Raw genomic sequence first — 27867 nt, 5'->3', positions numbered from 1 at the left:
TGTCGACCAATTGACATTGCTGAATCCTGCTGAGCTATTTTAGCTATAAATATTGGGATCCCAATTCATTGTTCTACCTTTTTGATTTTTAATATTGTGTTTTTTTATATAATGTATTGAATGTATTTTTATGTACTATTTTTCCATTTATAAAATTTGAAATAGCAACAGTGTGTCCGTTATTCATTTTATTCAGCCAAGTTAAGTGTACTCCCAAATTACTGTGTAATCCAGCAGCGCAACTCACTTCAACCCCTTCCATACATATGAAGCGGACATATTTTCAGAAGGGAGGGGTCGCTAAACACTCTAGCATGGGCTCTTTCTTCCCTGAATACCAAGTTGTGTGCTTCCTAGTGAAGCGGGTGGGCTGCAGGAGATCTGGTCACTCTTTCATGCTTGCAGGGGACGACACCATTTTTTTTAATCCTCCTGCAACTTGCGGGAGAGAGGGAAAGTATGGGTTCATTTATTGTAGAATGTTACATATATCTTTATTTCCTGAATACCAAGTTTGTTGTTTATATATCTCCTATTTTTACAATAACAATAAGGAGATGACCTCTCATCTTCCTACAGCTCTGCGAATGATACATTGCTGGCCCGTGTAGTAATCCGTGACTGCATGAGAGTGCAAATAAAACTGAAGGCTGAATACCACAGGCGCGCTGTCAGAGGTCTCACAATGCCATACATCATTGCTTTCATGTAAGAAATAAACAAAATCCAATTAACCAGCAAAACTGCCAACAAAAAAGATTTCTGTATCAAAACAAAGCTGTCATAATATCCTTACTTTTTTATCATCATTATTATCATTATTATTATCAAGGGTTCCACGGCGCCTACCAATACATATATGAGCAAAAACAAGAAAAGAACCACTTACAGTACAATTAAATTTAGGACAAGTACATGGTAAATAAAGACAGGTGCATCAGAGGACAGGACACTTTTAAGGTGTCAGAGATACTGTATATATATATTCTAAAGGCGGCCATACACTAGTGCAATTTGTCCTGATTTCACCTGGTTCCTTAGGATCGTGCCGAGATAACAGGTGAAATCGGGAAATTGCATGTGTTTTAGATCCGCTCTGCTCCGATGCGTGGTCTGCGCACATCGGATCTAAGCCCCTAGATCGCAAGTGCTGCATGTAGGATCTTTAGGATCACTTGCTGTAATCCCATGTGATGTATCACATGCAATAGGACAGAATGTGATATATTGCATGCGGTTCTGCCGCCCAGGAATGTCCTATGGGGCTCAAAAGGGATCGGGTTGAGCTACACTGCTTGCGAGAAGTCGCATCTGTGAATGGCCACCTTTAGAAAAGCACATGAGAAGAGAGGGCCCTGCTTGTGAGAGCTTACATTCTAAAGGGGAGGGGCAGACAGACAGAAGTGAAACGGCAGGGATAGAAGTGAGCAAAAACAGAAGGTTGGGATAAGAGATGGCTGGGTTTAATGAAGAAGTGAATCTTAAGACCCTGTGTAAAGTTGTGTAGGTAGGAGGAGAATCTGATAGGGCGTGGTAGAGAATTTCAGAGCTAAGGAGCACAATGGCTAAAATCTTGGAGGCAGGAATGGGAGGAAGTATCTAGTTGGCAGGAGAGGCGGTGTGCATTTGTGGAACGAAGAGATCGGGTGGGATTGTGAAGAGAGATAAGGTCAGATATGAAGGTGGGAGAGGTATTTGTGATGGCTTTGTGAGTGTGAGAAATCTGAATTGTATTCTGAAGGGGGAGCGAGGCCAGTGTAGTGCTTGTAAGAGAGGGGAGGTGGACATAGTACGTTTGGAGAGGAAGATGAGCTGGGCAACAGCATTGAGGACAGATTGGAGTGGAGAGAGAGGTGTTTGTCAGGGAGGCCACATAGGAGTGCATTGCAGAGGTGACTAGTGAGTGGATGAGGGTCTCTGTAGCAGCCTGGGTGAGAAAGGGTCTGATTCTGGAAATATTTTTAAGGTGGAAATGTCAGGACAGGTGTTGAATGTGTGGTTTAAAAGAGATGGAAGAATTAAGAATAACTCCTAGGCATTATCTTAACTATGCATGAATAAAATATACTCTTGACTGTATTTCTGATTGATTATTTTTTACACTTCCATTTAATATATATTATTATATTATAGTTTCATATAAACTCAATTTTCTCAGTATCGTTTGCCTGGGAGTTCAAGGGAAATTGTGGGCAACATTGTATTGTTTTCATATAGTCTAGTGCATTCCTAGCTTTAGATGAAAGCTGGCTACACACTGGTTCCAAATGTAAAACCAAATAGCAATGAAAAAATAAAGCAGTCCAGCATTTGTGGGCTACATATAAAAGTGAACAGATATGTATCCTGCATGCTGTTGGCAATAAATCATAAATATTACATTACATTTCTATTTTCCACACAAAATTATACAATTTCTGTACTTTTACATAGTGAGGGAGACATTGGAACTGACAGTGTATGTGGTCTACATGGCATTGACCACACCCACACAGCATCAGCCACACCCCCTCTGCTTCTCATAATAGCCAACATTTTCAGCACTAGGCCCATGAAGCCCTTAATCCAGCCGTCCCCTTCCTTATCCTCCTTGATTTCCTTTAGCTTCTCTGCCCCCCCCCCCCCCCTTCCTCTTTATACATCTTTTGTATAATCTATGTTTTCCCCCAAGGTAATCAACTCAAGATTCCAATTAAATCTGATGGCATCATCGTTGCAGCTGCCCGCTTACAGAGGAAAAGGTGGGTTACACAGTTCATACTGAATCAAGTTAGCATGGCCCCACCCCTAACTTCACAATGCCGGTAATGTGGGCAATGTGTAGTGAGGGTGAAGATGAGGTCGCATGCAACCAGAAGGCTCCGTATAGTGGATCCAATCCAACTGTTGTGTGGACCTGGCTGCTCCCTCCCAAGCGAGCAAGTCAGCAAGTATGGCTAAAGCATATAATAATAGTACATTATACAAGGTGCCAACAATTTTTTTCAGAATTACACTTGTTTCAATTTAAGTATTTTCTTGCCCTATAGATGTCATGTATTGCATTTACATTAGCTATGATTTTCCTCAAGGCGAAAATAGACAAGGATTTTGTTTTCAGCCTCATAGGACTGCTTACCCAAGTCCGGCACAAGATCGGGCCACTGCAGTGCCATTGCTGGTATTTCTAAGCCGTTGCAATGACAACTCACCCACTTGGCGGCTAATAGGCTTGACCCCTTACTGTAACACTTGCGTACAGTATCTCATAACAATGAAGGCACTCTACTATTATCATTGGGGTAAATGTATTAAGCCTTACCAATAAGATAAAGTGGAGGGTGATAAAGGATCAGCCAGTCAGCTTCTAAATGCCATTTTTTCAAACACAGGCTGTAACATGGCCGTTAGGAGCTGAGTGGCTGGACTATTATCACTCTTGATCACTCTCCACTTTATCTCTTGTTAAGGCTTAATACATGTGCTCCAGTATTTCTTGCCTCAGAGAGAGGTTCATGTGGCCAAAAGTGGTATACTCACATGATGAGTGGATACTGGGGAAACTCTTTCTACCCTCGGACACGAGACTAGCGTCTCCAGTGCAGTGCATCTCTTCATTCGACACCCCATCAGGAAAGCAGCGATAGAAGAAATCAGGACGGGGTCTGAAAAGTAAAATAAAGGGATTTTTGTAAGAACTTACCGTTCGAATCCCTTTCTCTGATATGGTCCTGGTGACACAGCTTCACATTGGGATGTAGGAGGGTCCGCAGGAGCCAGGCACCTATCCTAAAGCTTTTGGAGGGTAGGCTCCTCCCCTACTGCATCCCAGATTCCTCAGTTCAATCTTTCAAAGCCACTGGAATACATTAACTCAGTACAAACACCTGCACATATTATATGCACAATTTTAAATTTAACTTTTCAACCAATTATAACATGAAACATCATGAACACTGGCATACTTACTGAGCGTAAGGGAGGGATCGCTGTGTCACCAGGACCATATCAGAGAAAGGGATTCGAACGGTAAGTTCTTACAAAAATCCCTTTTTCTCTTTCAATGGTCCTGGTGACACAGCTTCACATTGGGACATTCCAGAGCCGGTCCTTTTGGGTGGGTACGCTCAGGTCTGCAGTTTTCATCACTGCTTGCCCGAATGATGCGTCCACCGACGCGAACTCATGGAACCTATCGAATTTGGCAAAAGTATGAACAGAAGACCAAGTGGCAGCCCTGCAAACCTGCTCAGCTGTTGCCCCATGTCGAACCGCCCAAGAGGAGGCAACCGACCTGGTGGTATGCGCATTAATCCTGGCCGGTACAGGCCTACCAACTTTAGTATATGCAAACGCAATAACAGAGCGCAACCACCTAGCAATGGTCTGCTTAGAAGCAGGCCAACTAAGTTTGTGTATGTCATACAAACCAGTAAAGTATCAGTCTTTCTGACACTCTTAACTCTGTCCACATAAACGCGCAAGACGCGCACAACATCCAAATTCCTCAATTTGTCCCTTTTCCTAACAACCCTCTGGGGGTTGAAACACAGGCAGAACAATCTCCTGATTTAGATGAAAAGCAGAGACTACTTTTGGTAAAAATCTAGAGGTACTGTCCGAAAGGCAGCCCTATCATCATGACATATAAGGGAGGAAGACTTGAAGAACAAAGCAATCAACTCCGATATTTTTTTTTTTTTTTTTTCTTTCTGACGCCACCGCCAACAAAAATACCAGCTTCCCTGAAAGGAAACTAAGGTCAACCGACCTTAACGGCTCAAAAGGCGCCTCTTTAAGGTACTCCAGAGCCAGAGATAATTCCCCTGGCGCTACTGGTTGGTTGTAGGGAGGTTTCAATAGATAAACCCCCTGCAGGAAGGTCTGTACTTCTGGTTCTAACGCAATCCTTCTTTGGAAAGAAAAATTGACACGGTCGAGATATGTACTCTGAGTGACTGAAGGCCTAACCCAGAGGAAAGGCCCTCCTGTAAAAAACTCCAACAATTTAGCCATTTTAAATCTCGATGAGCGTGACCTCTGTCTTACACACCACCAAATATAGGTCTTCCAGGCCCCAAAATAATTTACAGAAGACACTGACTTTCTGGCTTTCCTCATTGCGTTAACCACCGCCTCTGAGAATCCTATATTCCTCAAAATGGCGTTTTCAACAGCCAGACCGTCAAAATTAATCGAGCTGAATCCAGCTGGTTGAACGGTCCTTGTTTTAGAAGGTCTGACCTCAGAGGTAGACGCCACGAGTCCACAGAGAATCTCTGAAGCCTCGAGTACCAGGATCTCCCTGGCCAATCTGGGGCCACTAAAATTACTAGAATTGTCTGGGCCTGTATTGTTTTCAACTCTCTTGCCAGCATTGGAACTGGCGTTAAATCATAAAGAAGATTCCCCTCCCAGGGGATAGTCATGGCATCCACTGCTTCTGCCAGTGGATCCCACGTCCTGTCATACAACCTGGGTACCTGATGGATGAACCTGTATGCCTTCAGGTCCCTATCCGGGGTTTCCCCCTTATTGTAATCTAGTGGAATACTTGTGGATTCAGCCTCCATTTTCCTTCCATCAGTTTCTCCCTGCTCAGGAAGTCGGCCTCTATATTCTCCACTCCTGGTATGAAGATTGCTGATAATGCTAGAACATTCTGTTCCGCCCACAAGAAGATTCGGGACACCTCCCACATGGCCAGATTGCTGTGTGTGCCTCCCTGGTGATTCAGATACGCCACAGCTGTGACGTTGTCGGTCTGAATGCCTAAAAGGGAGCTCTTGTAATCTTTTCTCCCGCCAGAGAAAACCTCTTCCACACAGCCCTCAGTTCCAAGATGTTGATCAGTAAGGCAGACTGTAAAGTATCAGTCTTTCTGCTCTAAAGTCCACAAGCCCTGCAGACGCAGGTCCACGACTACTGCCCCTCAGCCTCTGAGACTGGCGTCGGTAGTGACTACCACCCAGCTCCAGGACTGCAGGGACCGACTCCCCCGAAGGGAATCCACCTCCATCCACCATTTTAGGAAGGATCGAGTTTCTGAAAACAACACCATTTGTTCTGACCTCAAGGTCTGAGTGTTCCCTGTCCACTGGGACACTCTAGAGTGGAACCTGGCGAACTGTAACGTCTCGAAAGACGCCATCATCTTCCCCAGCAGTTTGAGGCACCTCCATACTGCTGTGCTCTGAGACCCTAGGATCTCCTGTACCAAGGCAGCCAGATCCCTGGCCTATGCCTCTGGTAGAAACACCCAATGCAACTGGGTATCCAGACCAATCCCCAAGAATTGGAGTCTCTGTGACGGCACCGATTGAGATTTTTGTAAATTTAAAAGCCAGCCGTGAATCTGCAAAACCTGATGGTTTCTGCCAAGTGACTCTTCACTTGTCTGCTGACTCCGCTTTAAACCGCAGGTCGTCCAAAAATGGAATAACCATGATTTCCGTCAGTCGAAGCACATCCGCCATTTCTGACATTATTTGGTGAATACCCTTGACGCTGTGGCCAGACCAAAAGGCAACGCCTGTAATTACAGGAGAAGGTCTCCTATTGCACACCCCAATAGTGCCTGATGTTCCGGGTGGATAGGAACCTGCAAGTATGCGTCCTGGACCTTCATGGACGCTAAAAATTCTCCCTGGTCCCGGCTTAGCAGCACAGACCGTAGAGACTCTATTTTGAAATGGTCTACCCACAAATGGCTATTAATGCCTTTAAGTTTAGGATCAGCTGAAAGACCCGTCTGGTTTGGGCACCAAAAACAGAGTGAAATAAAAGCCTTTTTTCCCTCCGCTCTGGGGACCGGGACTACCACACCCTTCTCTAAAAGAGAATGAGCCGCTCCCAAGAGAGCTGTACGGAGCCGAGCCTCCTTTGGTAGTGGTGTAGGAATGAACCTTCTCGGTGGAAGAACTTTGAAGGGAATCTTTTAACCCTGGGTTATATTTCTAACCCAAGCGTTCCGGTCTAACAGTGCCCCTGCGTCTCTGAACAGTGACAGACGTCCCCCCTCCTTAAACACCGCCGGGCAAAACCCCTGGCAGTATGCGGAGGATTTTTCCTCTCCTATGGTTTCTTATAAAAAGAACCAAATTTTGACTTTGGGGCCTTGCCCCTGGAGGACTGAGACTATCCCTTAAAAGACTGTCCTCAAAAGGACGCACCTCCTCTAGGGGAGGGCCGAAAGGATGGCCTGAAAGCAGAAAACCTTGATGTCTGCTTTGGCTGCAGGGGTAGGCAGGAAAGTGCTTTTTTCCACCTGTGGCCTGCTTATTAATCTCTTCCAGTTGTAAACCAATAACAGCTTTCCTTTAAAAGCAAATGCCTCTAAGCCTTTTTAGACTTGTTATCTGCCCTCCAAGCTATAAGCCAGAGCACTCTCCTGGCATTCCAAACACTGAGGAAACTCTGGCAGCCATTTTGAGAGCTTCCTGCTCAGCCTGAATCACCTTTCTGCAGCAGCATTAGACTTCTCTGCATAGTAACAACACACACAAAACAGTATGTCAACTAGAGCACAGGTCACTGACCCACCAATCCTGGCCTTAGAGACCCAGACTGAAGCCAATCAGAGGACTTGCTTGCTTGAAGGCTTGCACTGGTAGCACAGTGGCTTTTGACAAGTATACCACAGAAGCCTCTACCACTGGAACATTTTCCCAGAGGTCTGCATGATCCTCAGGCATGGGATACAGGCTTAACCATCTATTTTGGCATCTAAAGCCTTTTGTCAGGGGTTTTCCAATAAATCTTGTAAACCCTTGTCTGCAGAGAGATATCATTTCCCTCACGCTGTCTCTTAAAAACAACCTTAGCAGGAGTTTTTTACTTCACAGACAAATTCAATGTCTGTTTACAGCAGTAATCAAATCCTCCACCCCTGAGGGTGAGGACTCTTCAGAAACATCACCCTGAACCCAGGGTATGTCTGTGTACTCTCCCTCCTCATCAGCAGCTAATAATGGCACTGAATAAGACCTTTTAGGGGTCCCCCCAGAATAACCATAAAGCTTGTCAAACAAGTAATTTAAACCTGCTGATTCCCATAGCAGTATCCTGCATGACTTGTATAAGTCAGGATCTGTCTGGGTCCGAGGCAAAGAGCTGGCCGGACTGCTGAGAGAATGGCCCTGGTCTAGGGAAATTACCAGCCATCACTCTGCCTGTCCAGTAATGCACCAAAGCATTTTCAGACCTGTCTCAGGGACTCAGCCCTCGCAAGGTCCGATGCACTACCCTCTGGGGTTCACTCCCCATGGGTTTCACAGCAGCGCATAAAATACAAAAGCCCCCCTTAGGGACAAATTTCAGTGTACAACCACTGCAAGCGCTCAATGCATTAAAGGCTCCCTCCCCCAAAACCACAGACTGTTGCTCAGACATGATGTTCTCAATAACACAGTCACAGCATTAAATGTACATACATTATATACAGTGTACTCAGTCACTTAGCTTTCTGTAGTCTTCAGAATGGGGAAAGCGAAGCCCAGGAAATCCAATCACTCTGTCAGGATCAGTAAGCCAGCTCAGCTCCGCTGCAAGCGTTCTGAATGGCGCCAAAAACAGAGTGAGGGAAGGGACCAAGTCCCTGCTGCTGCGGGGTCTGTGACTTTTGGCGCCAACTACCCCCAGACAGCCGCTCCCATTGTAGGATCTCCTCGTTCCAGTATCTCCCCCTCAGCTGGGGACCACTCGGAACATGCCTGTAACAACACTGCTGTCCTCTCAGTATAGGAGCTCAGTGTGTAAGCTCCGCAGAAAATGGCCGCCGCCATCACGGAGCGCCTGTCCCCCATGATCCCCACCTAGCGTGAAGCCGGTTTCAGAGCGCTCCGGAGCCCAGGCAGCTTCTTAAAAGAAGCTGTAAGCGCTGCACAGGGAGGCCAGACAGCGTCTCCCTCGTGCACAGTGAGCTGACAGGACTCGTTTCTGTCAGCTCCTGCTGCGCTAGCAGTGCGAGGATTCACTAATGAGAATCCTCACACTGTGCCTACCTAGCTAGTGTAGAAGTTAATAAAATAATAAAAACCCTAACTAACTCTACTCCTTCGGCTGCTCCAGCAGCCCTTTAGAATAGCACCCACTCCAGTGGGCACCTAACACGAACTGAGGAATCTGGGATGCAGTAGGGGAGGAGCCTACCCTCCAAAAGCTTTAGGATAGGTGCCTGGCTCCTGCGGACCCTCCTACATCCCAATGTGAAGCTGTGTCACCAGGACCATTGAAAGAGAAATATGTTCAACTCTTGACAAGGCAAAGAACTGACCACTAACTTATATTAAGTGGATGTAGTGAGCATCCTCACAGTCAGGAGGCCGACGGGCGCAATATCGACAGCGGCACCACGAATGTCAGAATCCCGACACATTCCGCCGGTAAGTCTTAGGGTTAGGCTTCATGGTGGTGGTGGCGGGGGGGGGGAGAGCCTTGGGTATAAGTGGAGGGGATTCAGGCTATGGGTGGAGAGTAAAGCTGGGTACACACAAACGATGTTTGTACCAAAATATTTGACCAAAATGTTTGACCAAAATATTGTTTGGTCATTAGCAAGATTTCATTGTGTGTACGCTCAGTTTAACTACTTCTGGGCTCAAGGGAAATTGTCAGTAAAGTTGGAACAGTGAACAGTCACCCAATACGTACCCAGGGTGTGTTGAGATTAAAACAGTCGGGATGACGCTGTTGGCATTTTTAACCATCATATATAGGTATGTAAATATAGTTGTACTGTAACTCACAGGGTTTTAAATGAAGAAAAGACACTTGCTGTAGTGTTCTACGTTTCGGTTTATTTCAAACCGTCCTGATGACTGAGTGCCGCTTACAATACAACTAAATTCAGACGCATTAAGAAGGCACCGGGTAATTGATTTAGCCTATTAGGGCATGAGTGCCGGACTCTACTGAATCCATACATATAAATATATATATAATATATTTTTTCCAACCTGTCGCCTTCAGAAATATCCCGAATGAAACTTACAAGTGAGTTTACTGTGCCATTATTCTCACGGTACCAAATTGTCAGGAACCGCTTTTCATACGCTTTTCTATGAAAAGCAATGAAGAATAATGAACACATTACACGGGGGTGTAGGAAGATTGTCATACTATACACTGAAGTACTGCTGCAAACTATTCCTCTCACTTCCAAGAACTTATTTTTTAATGATACAAGGAACGGAATGTTACACTTCAGGAGAAGCACAATATCTGTATTAAAATATGTGAGGAATTGGACCAAGTCACCCAGGGCTTAAGCTTCAGCAGTTTTCTTGTTGGGATTATAAATCAGACATAATAAACCTACCTTCCCACTATGAGTTTGATCGTGTTGGTGCAGACCCCATTCAGAGCCAGTGCTAGGGAGACGGCTGTATGAGAGAGAAAACAGCAATGGTTAACGAAGCATATTTTTGTACCTGGGCACATAACTAAACTCGCTAGATGCTAGTTTTGCTACCGGCGCTATATCTAGGTATGCCAATCCGGGGGTTCTGCGGGATCCCGGGATTTAGGGCATTTTTGTCCGGGATTTGCACATGCGCATTTTATCACTTTCACATGGGCCGTGCTGAACACCAGCAGTGCACGGCTCAGACGCACAGTAATGTTAGAGGTCACGTTGCGCAGCCATGCACTGGCCTGATCCCACCCCAGTGTGTGCCTGGAGTCACTTTGCTTCCTCCTCCAGTGTCACATCTGCTGGAGTCACCTCCCCCGCCAATGCATCTGCCTGGAGTCACCGCACCTCCTCCCCCCGCCCGCTGCTGTGTACAGGGCCTGGCTGCCCACAGTCTTCCTGCTCTTACTCCTCTCCTGCAGCCATGGCAGCACAGACAGGTAATAATCTGCTGCAGTGGGCACCTCAGCCATTCAAATACATTCCCTCACATATCAGGAGGCCAATCCTGGGAATCCTGGGACTGACAGTTTTTTTATCCCAAATCCCGGGATTGAAAAAAAATGGCCCGGGATTGGACTCCCTACTTATATCCCTTTGTGTCTCTCCAGCCTCAGACTACTCCCTGTGTATCTATAGCTTCATGCCCGGCATACCTCTCTTGGCTCCAGGCACTGACAGCACTTTGTGTAGCAGGCAGCCAGTGAGAGCTGCGAGGAGCTGGGGCTCCCTGCAGCACTTTAATGCACAACTCTGAGATGGACATTAAGTTCCTTATAAAAAGATAAACTGAATCTTTTTCTTTCAATTTATACTCGTGTCCAAGTAATTTATTATCATTGTACATATCAATAGAACACACTTCTTCATTAAACCAATCAATCGGGTTTATTTATACTATTCTTAAATATCGCATTTATAGTGCCCGAAAATGCTTTTTTTCCTTTGTTTAAACTCTCCCTTTGGTAATAAAAGTAATAATAATAATAAAAACATTAAAACCTGGTTATGTTGGATCTCAAGGGATGGCACAATTAATCTCACTTAAAAATGTATCTCACTTTTCCAGGTTAAGGAGTGTCTAACTCACTTATAGAGGTTCATACAGTAGTTGTGTCACTAATGCTGCCACTATGCTAAATAAAAATATGTACATTAAGTACCCGCTTGGTTTCCATGTCCCTTCTGTTATCAATGATCTGAGGTAGAGACTCCGCAGTTTCAGAGGTTCTAAAGGGGATCATCTGATTTATAGAGGTTAGTAAACTGCACTAATCTCTCTTATAGATGTTCTAAAAGCAATTCAGTTATAGAGATGATTATTACTAAAAATCAGTCTCTGTTATGGACGTTTGACAGTCTCACTAACAGAGGTTTTTTGGTGCAAAAATGCCGGGACCTCACAATTAGCCACAGTAAATTGGAGATACAACTAAAGATTTATTGTCCAATGTGGCTGGTTGAAACAAAAATCTGGTACTACTGTATCTGCATGACTGTTTTTGTCAGTTTTCCTGCATTTCAAAGCATATCGTCAACTGTCATTTGCACCCTTTTTTGTTCCAACCAGCCAGATTCAACAATAAATTGGTAGGTGTATGGCCAGCTTAATAGAGGTTTCCCACTTATCCAGGTTTGACTGTAATGATAATAAAAATAATAATGAAAATAATAATAATGATTTCTAATATAAATGGTTTAATCGCTTCAGGAATACTGGTACACACATATGTGTATGTTTACTTAATGGCTATTTTAATGTATACTTATCAAATCCTTTCAATATATGAATCATGTTTTTCTTAACTTGAAATTTATTAGCTTTTCAATAAAATATATAAAATAAATATTTAAATTATATATATTTAAAAAAAAATTATCGCCTGAAGAGGTTAATGTTTTTTATTTATGTAGTTCTAGGACAAGCTGTGTCCATCATACAGTATAATGTAGTTATAACTACAGTAGGATTCAAAAGTATCCCAGAATTACACCAGTATAATATTAGGAAGAACGGGCAAGGCTTGGTATAGAATACATTTGTTCAGCTTCATATTTACCATTTAGATTTGACAGATTTATGTAATAACTTTGATTTACAGCATATAGGATTTCTGCCTTTAGAAAAGTTGAAACGTGTAAAATGTATAATTGTCTTTATGCTGTACATTATTTATTCCTTATTAAATAAGATGCATAGTCCAACAACTGATGTAATATGTCTCTGTCTCCTCAAGGTCTCAGGTGCATGTCTCATGCGCACGCGCGTCCCAGTATCACGGCAGCTGGGCAGTGTCTCCCTGCCATCTCTGCTTCAGGGAGACGGGCAGGGTTCAGGGAGGCGAGGGGGACCGGCGTTGATGGCAGGGGAGGCGGCGGGGACCCGGGGCAAGCTCCATTGCCACAGGGCGTGTGAGCGTCTCGTGTGCGTGCGCCCCTGGTGGGAGCGGCCGCTGGCGATACTTTCGGCAGCCGTTGCAAAGACTAGTCCAGCTCCATCTGTAAATTGATCATTTCATTTGTCATTTTCACCAAAATGTGAACAGAAAGCAAAAGAATATGTCTCTAAATAACTACATGTTATCCATAGATAGCCTTAAGGTTATTCACTTGTCCCAAAATTTGGCAGTTATCAAGGATTTTGTTTCACCTGCATGAGACAGGCCAAAAATTCCAGTCTTGCTTTTTGTGGCCGCAGATTCAATGGGTTATTGTTGGAAAATGAAAAAAGAGATGAAAAAAAAAAATCATTGAAAACTTAAAAATTAAATTCCCCTATTGCAGTGATTTTCAACTGTTTTTAACTTGCGGCACACGAAACAAGATTTTAAAATTGCCAAGGCACACCACCAGACCCCCATATTGAAAAACACATTGGCCCCCACAGTAAAAAAATAAAAACTATTGAGCTCCATACGAACAAAAACAATCACACTGGTCCCCACAGGTATAAAAAATAAAAGTTACGGCTTTTTACAAAAACATTAATGTTAAAACACAATTTTAATAGATAGAATATTTCCCACTATGAGGCGCAGCTTACCCAAACAGGCTTCCTTTATTTCTGTTCTGTCTGTCCGTTGGATGATTTTCACCACAAAAATCACAGCAAGGGGTGCAAGAAAAGAAATGGCCTGTGGGAAATGAAACAGGCATTGTTAATGCTTACTCAGCACATATGCACAATACATGCTATTCGGTGAGATGTGCCAATATCTAGCCTATCCATTCCAAAGAAAGTAATTACCTCACTGAGGAGGAGATAGGAGTGGAGGTAGATAAACTGCCAACCATCAGTTACTAGCTGTCACTTTTAAACACAACCTGTAACAGTTAGGAGCACATTGGTTAGTACTTTAGTTCTCCACGTTATCACTTTCCAAGGTTAGTACATATGACTCTATGGCATAAAACCTTAAAAAGAGGACTTCCGAAGGAAGTGGCTACGCTACGGGACTCCACCTGGAACACAAAGTCAACCTTGCACCGAGCATAACACCACACATCACAAGTGTCACACCCCACTGGAACGGGAGGCACCATACACAGAACCGCAACCCCCTGTGCCCTCTGAAGTTAGTGGAAACATAAAATCTGCACACCGGTGTCATCCCAAGGTCACCATCTACAGAACCTGGTCGGTTCAGAAACACCAAAAGACAGTCTGGTAAGTGATTGCACAGCGGGACGCTGCGCAGAAACACTTAGACTAGTACTAACCAACCCCAGTTGGATTTACACCACATTACTGATCTTGTAGTTTCAATACATCCTTAACACTGACATTATATACATCCCCTCACCACTTGACAGTGATGTTATGTTCCACATAAGCGGTCCATCTTCTGAAGATTTCTGGCCAATCAGATGGGAGGCCACTGATTGGCTGAGAGAATTTTCTCAGCCAATAACCGGCCAGCCAGTCCTTTCTAAATATTTTTTCAAATTCAGTAACTGCTTCCCGCTCTGCCACCTGGCAAATAAGCTACGTGCTCCCAGCCGCTGATAAGACCCCGCTGATTTTTTTTATTTTTATATTTCTTTATTATATCAGGTTTTCATATAACAATCAAAGGGATACACAATCCCCTTAAAAACATACAAAGCATACAGAAAAATACAAAAAAAAAAAATACAGAGAAATACAGGAAAAACTGTACAAAAACACACAAGACGTAACAGTGACAAGACAAGATGTAATATCGTCTTAATCAATGTTTTCATATTTTTTTTTAAATATATTCGACACCGCTGATTTTCATGTATTATTATTATCCTTTATTTATATGGCGTCACAAGGGTTCTGCAGCTACCAACAAAGTACCGTATGTAAACAAGTGAGAAAAGTACTGTACATGATATAAAAAGTATTCTGAATTAGCGGTGACAACATTGAAATAAGCAGTAGGGTGTAAGAAACTAAGGGGAATATGCAATATGGGATTCTGACTGTCTGAATCCTGGCCCGTTTTCATCTGATCTGACAGTAACTCGACAGTTGGAATTCAATGTTGCGGTCAAGTGTCGGAAAGTCTGATGATCAGTTAAAATGGCTGCGAGATTGTAGAAAAATGGCCGTGAATTCGACAATCCTTGGCCGTCTCCGACAAAACAGATCAGACTTTAAATAAAGTCGGATCTCACACCCTTCAATGCTGTTGTTAACAGCAGCATTAAATAGGTGAGTGCCGATGTTGGGAAATATCAGCACATATTGAATACCCCCTTAGGGTAGTTAGGTGCTGTTGTTGGCAGTATGGAGTAGATCAGTGATGGAGAACCTTGGCATGCCAGCTGTTGTTGAACTACACATCCTAGCATGCCCTGCAACAGTTTTGCTATTTGGCCATGCTAAAACTGTTGCAGGGCATACTGTGATGTGTAGTTTAACTTGAAGTGCCAAGGTTCCCCATCACTGAAGTTGATGATAGTCAACAAAAAAGAAAGCACATGAGGGGAGAGGGGTCTGCTTGTGAGACCTTAAATTCTAAAGGGGAGGGGCAGACAGACAGGGGTGTTACAGATGGGCTTATTATGCAGTTTGTCTATTCCTTACACAGTGTAAAATAGGAGGAGGTATAAAAGTGATTACTTACAAACATGAGCCGTGTAGGTATGTTATCTGACTGCACCAGAGGATTTTTATACAGCCAGATCTCCTCGGGTTGGATAACACGTTGGAACGGGTCTAGAAACTCTGTAAACCTAGGGTAGATTATCAAGAATAATAGTTTAATCAATTAAATATTGCACATGTCATATAGTTGTCATTCATATAAATTAGGACTAGAAATTATTTAGATTTTTGATTGCCATTATTTTAAAATACAGTAATAAAGCATACTGAATGCACCATCAGTGAACCCAGTGGTAGTAAATGTCAGGCACTGAGTATCGAAATCTGGCATCTTAAACTTACCTCTCACATGATAGAGACATAGCGGGGTATTCAATCTCAGTCGATATCTCCGCTGATATTTCCGCTACGTATTTGACAATCCAGCAACTGTTTTCAACAACAAAGTTGAATCTGCATAGACAAATCCCGGATTTTTCAGCTGGGATTGAATTCTGATGGCCAATACTTCCGCTGAGCCAAAATATCAGCTGAGATTGAATACCCCCCCATAGAATGTGATGGCAGATAAGAACCTATTGGCCCATCTAGTCTGCCCTTTTTCATATATCTTTTTTTGGCAACTTCACACCTATTAGGCCTTAGTTCTTTGTAAGGATTTTCATATGCATATCTAAAGAATATTTAAAATTACTCTTTATGTCTTAGACTCAACCACCTCCAATTGGAGGCTATTCAACTCATCCACTACTCTTTCTGTGAAGTAATTTTCCTCCAGATTCAGGGAGTGTCTCTTCCTTAGAAGAATCTCCCTCCTGGACCTTGAGTGGTGGGTTTTGCTGGGGCAGGACACACCTTCCAGGGCAGGTGTGTCCTGTCCCAGCAAAACCCACCACAGAAAGGCCCCCCCCACCCACCTCTGCCGTTTGTACGCCGGAGCTTCACTGCCGCCGCTGCCCAAGCCGCCAGTCACAGTCAGCATTGACCACAGGTGGCAGGCTCAGGGATGTTCGCGGCGGCTCGGGAGGACTCGGGCGCCTGAACTCCTGAGCGCTCCCGAGTCCTCCCAGCCTGCCGCCTACAGATGGAGCCGGCCTTAACTTTGCAAGGGCGAATTCTATCACCAGCCCCCTCCAGCGGCCGGCTCCCGCCAGCACTTTGCACTATATAGTCATTGCTGCTCTGTCTATTTGGCTTTTCGATTTCAGTTGAACAGGAGCGCACATTGGCATCGAATCGGGATAGAAAGCTTAAAAACATGTTCTATCTCCATACAATGTATATGCGATCCTGATTCAAATTGTACCGTGTGTACACAGCACAAGATTGAACTGACCAACTTCCTACACTCCACCTTACCTCACACAATCTCATTATCTACTGATTGCACAACTATCTCCTCCTTCTCCGTTAAAATACACATTCAGCACTTCTCACAAACCTGCCATTTTCATCTCAAAAATATTTCCTGGATTACACCCTTTCTCATCCAGGATGCTATAAGACCTTTATCCACTCACTGGTCATCTCTAGACTCGACTACTGTAATCTCCTCCTATCTGGCATCCCTGACAAACACCTCTCACCACTCCAATTTATCATCAATGCTGCTCATCTTCATCTCTAAACGTACCATGTCCACTTCCCCGCTCTTACAAGCACTATGCTGCCCAGCACATCTTCCTTACAAAATGCACTACCTCCACCTCCACTATCTACAGGCCCTATACTGACCTTTACTTTCAAAATCCAATTGAAGCTTCTCACACTCATGTATACTCACACTCACGTATAAAGCCCTCACCCACTTACATCTCTGAGCTCATCTTTCCTTTCACTTCTGCCCATCCTCTTCGGTCCACTCTTTCAGACCACACTTTTGACCCGTTATTTTGCCATTTTTCACCATTTTAAAATGGTAATTTGTGCAGTCTGAAAGGTGCAGAGTGAATTTACCAGTTCTATTGATCTGGTATTTCTAAACGGTAATAAAGCAGGATCCTACCTGTTTCAGACCCGTTTTTTCATCCACTGATTTCTATGGGTTAAAACGGGTTCAGTCTTGTGAAGGAACAAAAACTGCATTAAAATACCATTTAAGGACAAAAACTGCACTGAAATACCATTTAAGGACAAAAACTGCACTGAAATACCATTTAAAGACATGCGGTGTGAAAGGGGTTTTAGTTGGCAGACCCGTTTTTAGAAACATTTTAAAATACCTGGTCAAAGCCAGTTTTGCGGTCTGCAAGCAACATAATGCACGCTGCCTCTCCTGTCTACTGATTACATCCTCCCTCTCCAACCTCCAAGATTTTTCATGTGCTGCTCCCTATCTCTGGAATTCTCCCCCTCTCCACAAAACTTCAAACAGGCTCTCAAAACCTACTTCTTCACCAAATCTCATCCTAACTCTCAATGCTCACTGTCATCCCATCTGTGTCACCCATCTGTCCCTCTACTTTAGAATGTAAGCTCTCATGAGCAGGATGGTGTTCCATCATGTGATTTTCTTTCTCTTACTTAAACCATCTTCGATGGCAATAAATCCTGCAGTTTTCGGCTGCCCTGATACTTATTTCAGTATCCCCTGCTGATTCAGCTATGTTTATGTAATGTGTACTTGTCTTCTATTGTATTTAACTTTAAAGCCCCATAAACACTAGTGGACAAGGGATACCACCGATATACTTAATTATATCGGCGGTGCCACTAGACAAACAAGATTAATTCAGTGACATCACATGCAGTCGCTGATGATACAGTAAGACTGATACAGACAACGTGGAGGAGGTTTTTTTAATGATGCATGGGAGTGGGCATCGCTAACGATATTGAGCATACATACTACACGTTTTTTTTTAAAACAATACTCAGTAGGGCCCTTCTGATTGATATCTTATAACATTGTGTAGTGAGTCATTGTTTCTGGATTTGCTTATGTACTCTGTAATTGGGAGCTGTGGCCCCTTGTGTCGCCATATAAATAAAAGATAAAAAATATGAATTCACAGGCACACAGTCGCAGCCATAGCAGTCCATGGTCAGATGGAGCAAATTAACCTGCCATACAGGCAGTGCAAGTTTTGAAGATGCCACCGATGTTGATGTAATAGGATGCACCAATCGGTATGGCAGCAAACACGGTGCTAAAAGTCGTCATCTTAGTCCTTGCACATTCAGCCCTTTGCATAGACTTGCCAATAATTGCTGCTGTATGAACATTTGCGTGCGACATATAATCAGGCCCTATATAAATACTCAGATGCTTTCAGTGGCCTGTCTGAGCTGCCTCAATTGTAATTCCACTAATAGGTATCGTTCATTTATCATGGGTGTAAAAACAAAGGCTGCACTTCTGGTCTATCCAGCCAATGACAGTGTGATATGATCAGAATTCAGGCAAATGCAAAATAAACAGTACAAAGAAATATAATAAATCTAACACTTATCTCCCCCAAGCAAAAAAATACAACAAAAACCCCATAAACCACAGCTGGTTACATTTTACTCAGCCAGAGCTTAAATGGGATTTAGACTGGTTTTGTTACCTTTGCAAATATTCAGGTAGGGCGGAAAAAACAAAACATCACACAGAAGGTATTATATGAAGAGAGAGCAGCCGCATTATGTAAATCTAAATGCTTCACGTCATTAACCTCTTTCTGACAAGAACTAGATGAGAGACATAAGAAGCCTCAAACATACGGCAGGGTAGCAATTGGTAGAAATAAAAACTTTGTTCTGTGTTGACACAAAAAGCTTTTACTGCTTAAAACAGATATGGTTCTCCTCGTCTCAGACTAATGAGAATGTGCGGGCAGAGTGGCAGCAGAGGAGGAAGGCAGCCTGGGAAAAAAGTGCAATAGGAAATCCGCTAATGAGACAATACAGGAGAGCATTACCGTCTTGTAATAAGATGTGACATGGCTGCAAAGAGAGTAGCAGGTGTGGCTGGCAGCTTCTGACAAAGGCCACAAACTTTTACAGCTAAACAGTGATCACATGAACATAAATGCTATAAAAAGAATCCTGGTATTTATCTTATAGTTTTTTTTTTTTTGTTACTTAAGGCATAGACTACCATGACAACCACAGTCACAGAAAATTAAGCAGGAGAGACTAAGCGGAGAGAGCTGTGAGCCTGTGCATAACTGGCAACAATATTTTATTTCAACGATGTCCAGAGACATTATGAAAAGGAGATAATGACTACAGCTTGATTGTTATTACAGGACAGCCAAGAAAATGACATATGTCATATAGCTACCTAACTAGCTCTTTATCCTCTGTGCTGAGGGTTTTCTACTCCCTGTGACTATTTTGACACTATTTGGGAAGGTCATATGTGCACAAACAATAACTAGTACTGTTGAAAATGATCACAAAGGATAGGGGGGGGGGGCGGCAGGGGGTCAGCGATGCATGGGGTCAGTGACGGGCAGGCTGCGATTTATCATGTGCTGCTCCCTATCTCTGGAATTCTCTCACTCTCCACTTCTCTACAAAACTTCAAACGGGCTCTCAAAACCCAATTCTCCGTCAAATCTCATCCTAACTATCAATGCTCACTGTCAACCCCATCTGTGTCACCCCTGTCTGTCCCTCTACTTTAGAATGTAAGCTCTCAGGAGCAGGGTGGTCTACCTTCCATCGTGTGCTTTTTCTTCTCTTACGTAAACACCTGAGTCTCTCTGCCACAATATATATGTGATTCTTTTCTACCCTCACACTGCTCACAAATGTTAAAATAACAACCTAGTGCTCTGCAAATCTTCAGATCTCCACTGTGTCTGAATCGGGACTGTGCTTGCATTGCTAAGACGACCACCACTGGGGTGTGGGAAGTGGTGGCCACCTAGCAGTGCACATTCAGGCAAGCCACAAAACTTCCATTCACGGTTCTAACTCCACTAAGAGCCTTAAGGGGTGATTCAGCATGGCTCCCTAAGCAGGGGAAGGTTAGGCTACAGGAGCGAAGGGTTAGGTTTTGGCTATGGGACGGGAGCATTAGACTACAAGACGGGAGGGTTAGGGTTTGGCTACAAGAGGGTACGGTAAGGCTACAGGCAGTGGGCTCCCTGGGTTTTCTTCCCTGTGGTAAAGGTAAGGCTGCGGGAGGTGTGGGTTAAGAGGAGGGTAAGGGTTACAGTACATAAATGTTTCTGGATTGTGACAGTTGGGATTTCTGCTGTTAGTATTTTACAGCATCCTGACTGTAGTGATCCTGTACCCAACCCGGCCAGTGCATATACACTTTTTAGACTATGGAAACTAATGTACGGTGTTTTTAACTAATTACTTTTTTTAAGGAGAACTCAGTCCATAAGGCTCACAGCCCTGTTCTCTAATTGTTCGCTATGGGCCAAATTTGCACCCTTGTTTGATGTTTGTTGTTTGCACATGTTTTTTGGAATAATTTGAATAATAGATCTCCGGATACGGGCTACTCAACCTGTATAATCTTTTTTATACAACATTTTGTATTTGAATTTATATAACAAATGTGAGAGACGCTGGCATTTTTAGAAGATATTTTGCACATTGCTCACAGAGGTGTTGACACTCAAATGGTTAAGCAGCTCCTATACCTGCCCCTGGAATTTAATTTTTGTTTTGTAGTATATAGCCTAAGCAGATACTATTTTGATCAGCGGCAATGAGTTACCAGTGGAGCGGGGCATCACCAGCTGTGGTCGTGCAAAACATCCATTCACAGTGCGGTGGGGATATTCGCAGTGTGGTGGGGGCGTGCGGGCGGCATTACAAGAACCAATGAGCAGCAAGAAAAGCTGTTTAGTGAGCCAACCATAATGACCTTCTAACTGCACTCTGAAAGGGCACAACAATCATCCCATATGCCTCATATATGCCAATGCACCCCCCCCCCCCCCCCCATTGGGTCACAGACACAACTATCTCCATTATGGTAGCTTGGACTGTTTCTAAACTTAAGCTTACAGACAAATCAGTAATGTCTGAATCTGTTGTTTAACCATTTTCCAATGTGCCCATCCAAACCCCATTTACCCGAGGAAGGCAAAGTTTTCCATCTCTGACCCTTTGTCAGTCAGAACTATTTGCAGAAATATCTGGATTGTTGGGGAGTATGGGATTCAAGGGAAACCTCATTCAAAAATCATCTGTGGATAAGATTCTCAGTACACGTTCGCGAATGTTAATAGTTCTGCAGCTCACGTATTTCACATTGATGTAAGTCATTTCATTAAAGCTCCATTAACCTGCCAGTGTCCTGTTTCAGCACTTGTTTTATTATGAAATACCTTTTAGAAACAGATGTTTGTGTTGTCACAAGCGAAGCATGGAATTAAATCTGGCTTTGTGTGATATACAGCCACTGAAAGAGAATTATAAATAGCTGTAAATATTTGGATGACAGGTCCAGAATGCAATATGTAATGCTACTAACATACGAGCAAAATACAAATGACTCTATACTGAATCAGAGCATATTTTGCACTTGTGGTGCACACAAAGCTGTGAAGTTGATTAAACTTTTCAAACGATTCGTCTTACAAGATTGAAAGTCAAAGGTAGGCAACTACGAAATACATCAATCCAGTGAATAATGAGACACAAAGCAGGAGTCAATCCGACATCCCAAAATGGAATAAAATGTATTTTGGGTGATCCACATGACGCCGGAGAGTTCTTGCAAGTCCCAGCTGAGGTTGTCGTAAGTTTTGTCAATATTCATCATGTAGACAACATCAAAGTGGTCATAATGTTGATATGTAGCATGTCAACAATAACCAAGTCAACATCCATCATGTTGCCACTGATGAAATGTTGACAAGCTTAGAATATTGTCATTATGACTTGGTATGGTATAGTCCGTTGGCTCCTTCTGTGTCTTCCAAGTCCACCAGTGATGCCATGATGTCATCTGCTGTATGCAGGGCAGCTTTCAAGATGAGCATTGCTAATACTAATCACCTAAATCTTCTTACTATTGCCTAATCCTATCCTTCCCTCCCGCAGCCTAACCCTAACCTTCCCCCTCGTGCCTAAATGTAAGTCTTCCCATCCAGTCCCTGCAACACTTCACATTTTGACATTGTGAACATATCAACTTTCTGCACATGCGGATATTTTCAATATCAACATTTTGAAGTCACAGATGGAGCCGCCGTCAACCAGCCTGCCCGATTGCCAGACCTCATGTGCTGGCGGATGGCGGACAGGGACTAACGAGCGACTCATTCGCTTGCGTGTCCTCGTCAGCAAGGCTTCCCTGCCCATCTCTGCCTCAGGGAGATAGGCAGGGAGCAGGGGCAGGCTGGGGCAGAGCGGACAGGAGTGGGGAGACGGGCGGAGGGCTGCTACCACCTCTGACAGATGGGGCGTATGAGCATCTCATGCACGCAAGCCCCATTCTGTCAGAGGACGCTAGCTGGTGGGTGATGGCGCATGGCGATTCTATCACCTGGAGCAGCTCTAATGAGAGCTACACCATCTGTCACATTGTAATGTGGACATTATGGCTACACTCCCCAGAAATCAGTTCTAATCATGCAAGTGAAATACTGTATTCTCTTACTTCTCCATTTCATTTGTATTAATAGCTTTTACATATCTTTTTAGCAGTGAATTTTCTCAGCATGGTTTCAATGATTCTTATCAAATTAATTTGCTTATGAATTTAAATAAACGCCACATATTTGTACAGGTTGAGTATCCCTTATCCGAAATGCTCGGGACCATGAGCATTCCGGATAAGGGAATATTCCGGTTTTTGGAATAATTTTCTTTTAGCCATACTTACCTGCCCCTGGTGGGTCCCCGATGGTCCCTTGGCGTCCATGGAGTCCTCCGGCGTCCACGGCAGGCCACCAGCATCGTCTCCGGCGTCTCCAGCAGTCCCAGGAGTGCTTTGCACAAGTTCCCAAGGGTTCTAATATTCCTAATTCCTTTGGTACCTACAGGCCAGGTGCATAAGAAAGAGTTTTATTTTCGAGCTTCTAGTCTCTGGATGAGTATAGAAGATGCAGACGTATTATAAAGTAGTGACTGTTGAGCAAATGTTTCACAAGTGATTAAATATACCCCGTGTGTTAAGGAAAATGGACTCTCTCACCGCTGTCACTAACTTGTCATGAACAGCACTCATTGGGCTGTTGTAATGTGGTTGTGACAGGGTTAATAAAAAATATCCACCTGGTCTATCTGAAAATAATTATACTCTCATTTTCTTATATACTACATATTAGTTCCCAATTTCTGCCACCACTAAAGGGGGGAAGTGATGTATTTCCACATTTTTTTCTCCGGCAATTTAATTAGTCTGTTTTTTCTAAGCAGAAAAAATCCTTTCAGAGATTTTGTTTCACCTGCCTCGAGGCAGGTAAAAAAAAAATGAATTTAAGTCAATCCCAGTTACTGTATCTCATTTACCCAAATAATAATATGTAGTACAGGTCGGGTATCCCGTATCCGGGCATCCCATATCCGAATTATTCCAAAAACCGTGGTTTTTTGGAATAATTCAATCCCCCCCCCCCCCCTAACCCTCTTTTAATACTTACCAAGTCCTCCGGCGTCCAAAGCAGGCCTTCAGCATCCTCTCCGGCGTCTCCAGCGGTCCCAGGAGTGCTTTGCGCGAGTGCGCGCGCGTCGGTCACCGGCGCGCGCGCACTCGCGCAAAGCACTCCTGGGACCGCTGGAGACGCCGGAGAGGATGCTGAAGGCCTGCTTTGGACGCCGGAGGACTTGGTAAGTATTAAAAGAGGGTTAGGGGGGGGGGGGGGAATTGAATTATTCCAAAAAAACACGGTTTTTGGAATAATTCGGATACGGGATGCCCGGATACGGGGATGCCCGGATACGGGATACCCGACCTGTACTACATATTATTATTTGGGTAAATGAGATACAGTAACTGGGATTGACTTAAATTCATTTTTTTTTTACCTGCCTCGAGGCAGGTGAAACAAAATCTCTGAAAGGATTTTTTCTGCTTAGAAAAAACAGACTAATTGAATTGCCTGAGAAAAAAATGTGGAAATACATCACTCCCCCCCTTTAGTGGTGGCAGAAATTGGGAACTAATATGTAGTATATAAGAAAATGAGAGTATAATTATTTTCAGATAGACCAGGTGGATATTTTTTATTAACCCTGTCACAACCACATTACAACAGCCCAATGAGTGCTGTTCATGACAAGTTAGTGACAGCGGTGAGAGAGTCCATTTTCCTTAACACACGGGTATATTTAATCACTTGTGAAACATTTGCTCAACAGTCACTACTTTATAATACGTCTGCATCTTCTATACTCATCCAGAGACTAGAAGCTCGAAAATAAAACTCTTTCTGATGCACCTGGCATGTAGGTACCAAAGGAATTAGGAATATTAGAACCCTTGAAGTGGCAATTTTTTTCAGTCATAGTTTTCCCAGTATAATATAAAAAAAAAAAAACATGCTCATTATACATTTCAAGACATCCAATTTCATACAATACAATACATACCAAAATTGGAAACGCTAAAATAAAACACAAATTGATAAAAAAAAGTCTTTCTTTAGGAATATCCTTTAATTTGCAATTTTTTTCTAATCCAAAGAGAAATAAAAGCCATATCTTTGTTCTTTATAATGTTCTTTATAATAAGGAATCCAAGACAGATCTTGTTTAAATCCAAAAGGGAAAGCTTGTTCCCCCAAGGGAAATTTCTTTAAACTCTTTCCCTTGCGGAAATCTAGGAGAGAGCCACTTCTGTTAATCTAAAGGGAAATCCAAGGTGTATGTCTTTTTGTTCTCCACTAGAAAGTAACATGAAACAAAAACGTAAAGATGACACATACTTCTGAACTTGGCTGCATGCAGCAAACTACTGGAAGAATCAATAATTGATTGGGACTACCTTTAGCTGCAATTACAGGGGGTTCTCCCAAGCTACAGGAGCAGCGATAGAATTGACTGCTGAGACTACAAACTTTCGTTGATTAGTCAATAGAGATTAATTTAATCTCTATTTATGTGGGGAGAAATTTCATGTACAACTGTTCATGTCAATCCCCTCCCTATTCATGTCAACATGTAGTGCGTGACTCCATTGAAATAAATGAAAATACCATTACGTTCAATGGGAAAACATTTCACAGTGCTGGTTAAACTCCTAGGGTCTATTTACTAAGATGGGCGTTCTATTGAAGATGCAGCCAATCAGAGTATACAGTATATATTATCTTCTGGAAGGTGCTAAATAAATAAGTAGATTCTGATTGGTTGCCCATAGCAACATCCCATCTTCTATAGAACTCCAATGTTAGTAAATAATCCCTCTAGTAAGCATGTACAAAATGTGCTCCCACCAACATCAACTTTTTAAGTGGTAATATGCATCGGACAAACAGTATCCAAATTATATTGTCACAAATGGGCTGCAAAGCAACTGAATGCAGGCACGAGAAGTGAATATAAATTGAAATGAATACAAAATGAACAAAAATGAAGTAAACGCAAGTCAGAAGCAGCAGGGTTTGAATGGCATCTCCCTTTAATAAATAGCCCGACGTCCTGTTCCCATAGAAGCCCATACATACTGACCATACTTTCCAGCAGTACCTACAGAGCTGCAAGGAGGCTGACAGCAGGTCAAGCTGGGACACACTGGGCAATTTAAGCCGCATTTCTAAGCATACTGAGTAGATCTCTTAGAATTGAAGCACAGATCGCTCTGTGTGTACCCCCTATGTGTGGTCCCACACGTTGCCATCGCCCACAGTGAAATACAGTTCATGCACTGTCTATCCTATATATATGAAAAAAGAAAAGAGGGTAAAAAGCGCTATATGTAAAAGTTCTCAGTCCAGCAGCATAAACCTATGCAATAGGTATGATGGTTCACCAAAGTCCCAAATTATACGGACTGCAGCTCCCTCAGAAATCACTCCTGGGATCTTCAGGGGTACTTGTGTAGTATCACGGCTCCCACGATGGCCATCGTACAGGGAAAAATCGCAGCGCATGCGATCGCATGCGATGCAATGTCATTTTTCACAAAAAGTATGGACATGAGTTGAAATCATGTGAAATGCACCCCAAATGTCATTTTTCACACTGTGCCACCCCCACTATCAACGCCAACCCGAAGTGTGGTGAGCGCAGCGAGGCCGCGAGGGGCGGCGGTACGCGTCCTATGACCTTTTCATACCCCCACTATCCACGTTGGCGTGGAGTTGAGAATAGAAAGTGTGGTGAGCGCAGCGAGCCACCGAGCCCGAAGCGAGGGGACACGGATACCTGTGAAGCCCGTGAGGGGACACGGATACCTGTGAAGGTATCTGCGTGCGCTCGCCTCGCTTCGGGCTCGGTGGCTCGCTGCGCTCGCCACACTTTCTATTCTCAACTCCACGCCAACGTGGATAGTGGGGGTATGAAAAGGTCATAGGACGCGTACCGCCGCCCCTCGCGGCCTCGCTGCGCTCACCACACTTCGGGTTGGCGTTGATAGTGGGGGTGGCACAGTGTGAAAAATGACATTTGGGGTGCATTTTACATGATTTCAACTCATATCCATAATTTCAGTGAAAAATGACATCGCATCGCATCAGATCGCATGCGATCTCATGCGATGCGATCGCATGCGATTTTTATAAAAATGCAGAAAACGCGGTAAAATCACATCGCATCGCATGCCATCGCATGCCACTACATATGGCATGCGATGGGAGCCGTGATACTACACAAGTACCTCTTCAGGAATAGAAGGTAGCTGTACAAAATAGAGGAAGAGAGGGGCGCTCCATAGTGCATAAAACCAAAGTGCATTGACAAAAAGCCAAATGTTGCTTGTACCAAACAATTTATCAGTGTGTGTGCTGGATATGAGGGTGTGGCTACGGTAATGCTCGTTGTCTCTCATCCAGGCCGACCCTTCCCTGTCTGTTCCCGCAAGGGCCCTGGCATGCTGTGTACCCAGTGTGGGGAAACAACATGGGCTGCATGTTCCCGATGGTGCCCCGGACTGGTGCTTTGGAGCTGATCAGGCCTGGTAACATATATGTTTAAACCCTGTGGTATCCAGCCCACCCTGATGAATTGTTTGGTATTATCCAATAAAAACACATGTTTTATGCACTCGCTGCGCTCGCCACACTTTCTATTCTCAACTCCACGCCAACGTGGATAGTGGGGGTATGAAAAGGTTATAGGACGCGTACCGCCGCCCCTCGCGGCCTCGCTGCGCTCACCACACTTCGGGTTGGCGTTGATAGTGGGGGTGGCACAGTGTGAAAAATGACATTTGGGGTGCATTTTACATGATTTCAACTCATATACATAATTTCAGTGAAAAATGACATCGCATCGCATCAGATCGCATGCGATTTTTATAAAAATGCAGAAAACGCGGTAAAATCACATCGCATCG

The 27867-nt window shown here is 43.6% G+C and overlaps 1 protein-coding gene across 1 annotated transcript in view; it reads right to left on the bottom strand.

The window, feature by feature from the left end:
- Positions 1 to 27867, bottom strand: part of PLPP4 (phospholipid phosphatase 4) — a 112225-nt gene that overhangs the window by 40842 nt on the left and 43516 nt on the right. The window contains exons 2-5 of the mRNA XM_083149166.1: positions 15487 to 15595; positions 13434 to 13524; positions 10298 to 10361; positions 3520 to 3644 (exon numbers count right to left, since the gene is read on the bottom strand). Coding sequence (XP_083005292.1) covers positions 3520 to 3644; positions 10298 to 10361; positions 13434 to 13524; positions 15487 to 15595 — 389 coding nt within the window. The remainder of the gene's footprint in view (positions 1 to 3519; positions 3645 to 10297; positions 10362 to 13433; positions 13525 to 15486; positions 15596 to 27867) is intronic.

The sequence above is a fragment of the Crinia signifera genome, chromosome 6 (genome assembly GCF_055691185.1).
Source record: "Crinia signifera chromosome 6, ASM5569118v1, whole genome shotgun sequence".
Classification (NCBI taxonomy): Eukaryota; Metazoa; Chordata; class Amphibia; order Anura; family Myobatrachidae; genus Crinia; species Crinia signifera.
Note: the sequence above shows the minus strand (reverse complement) of the source record. Positions and strands in the feature narration are given on the sequence as shown.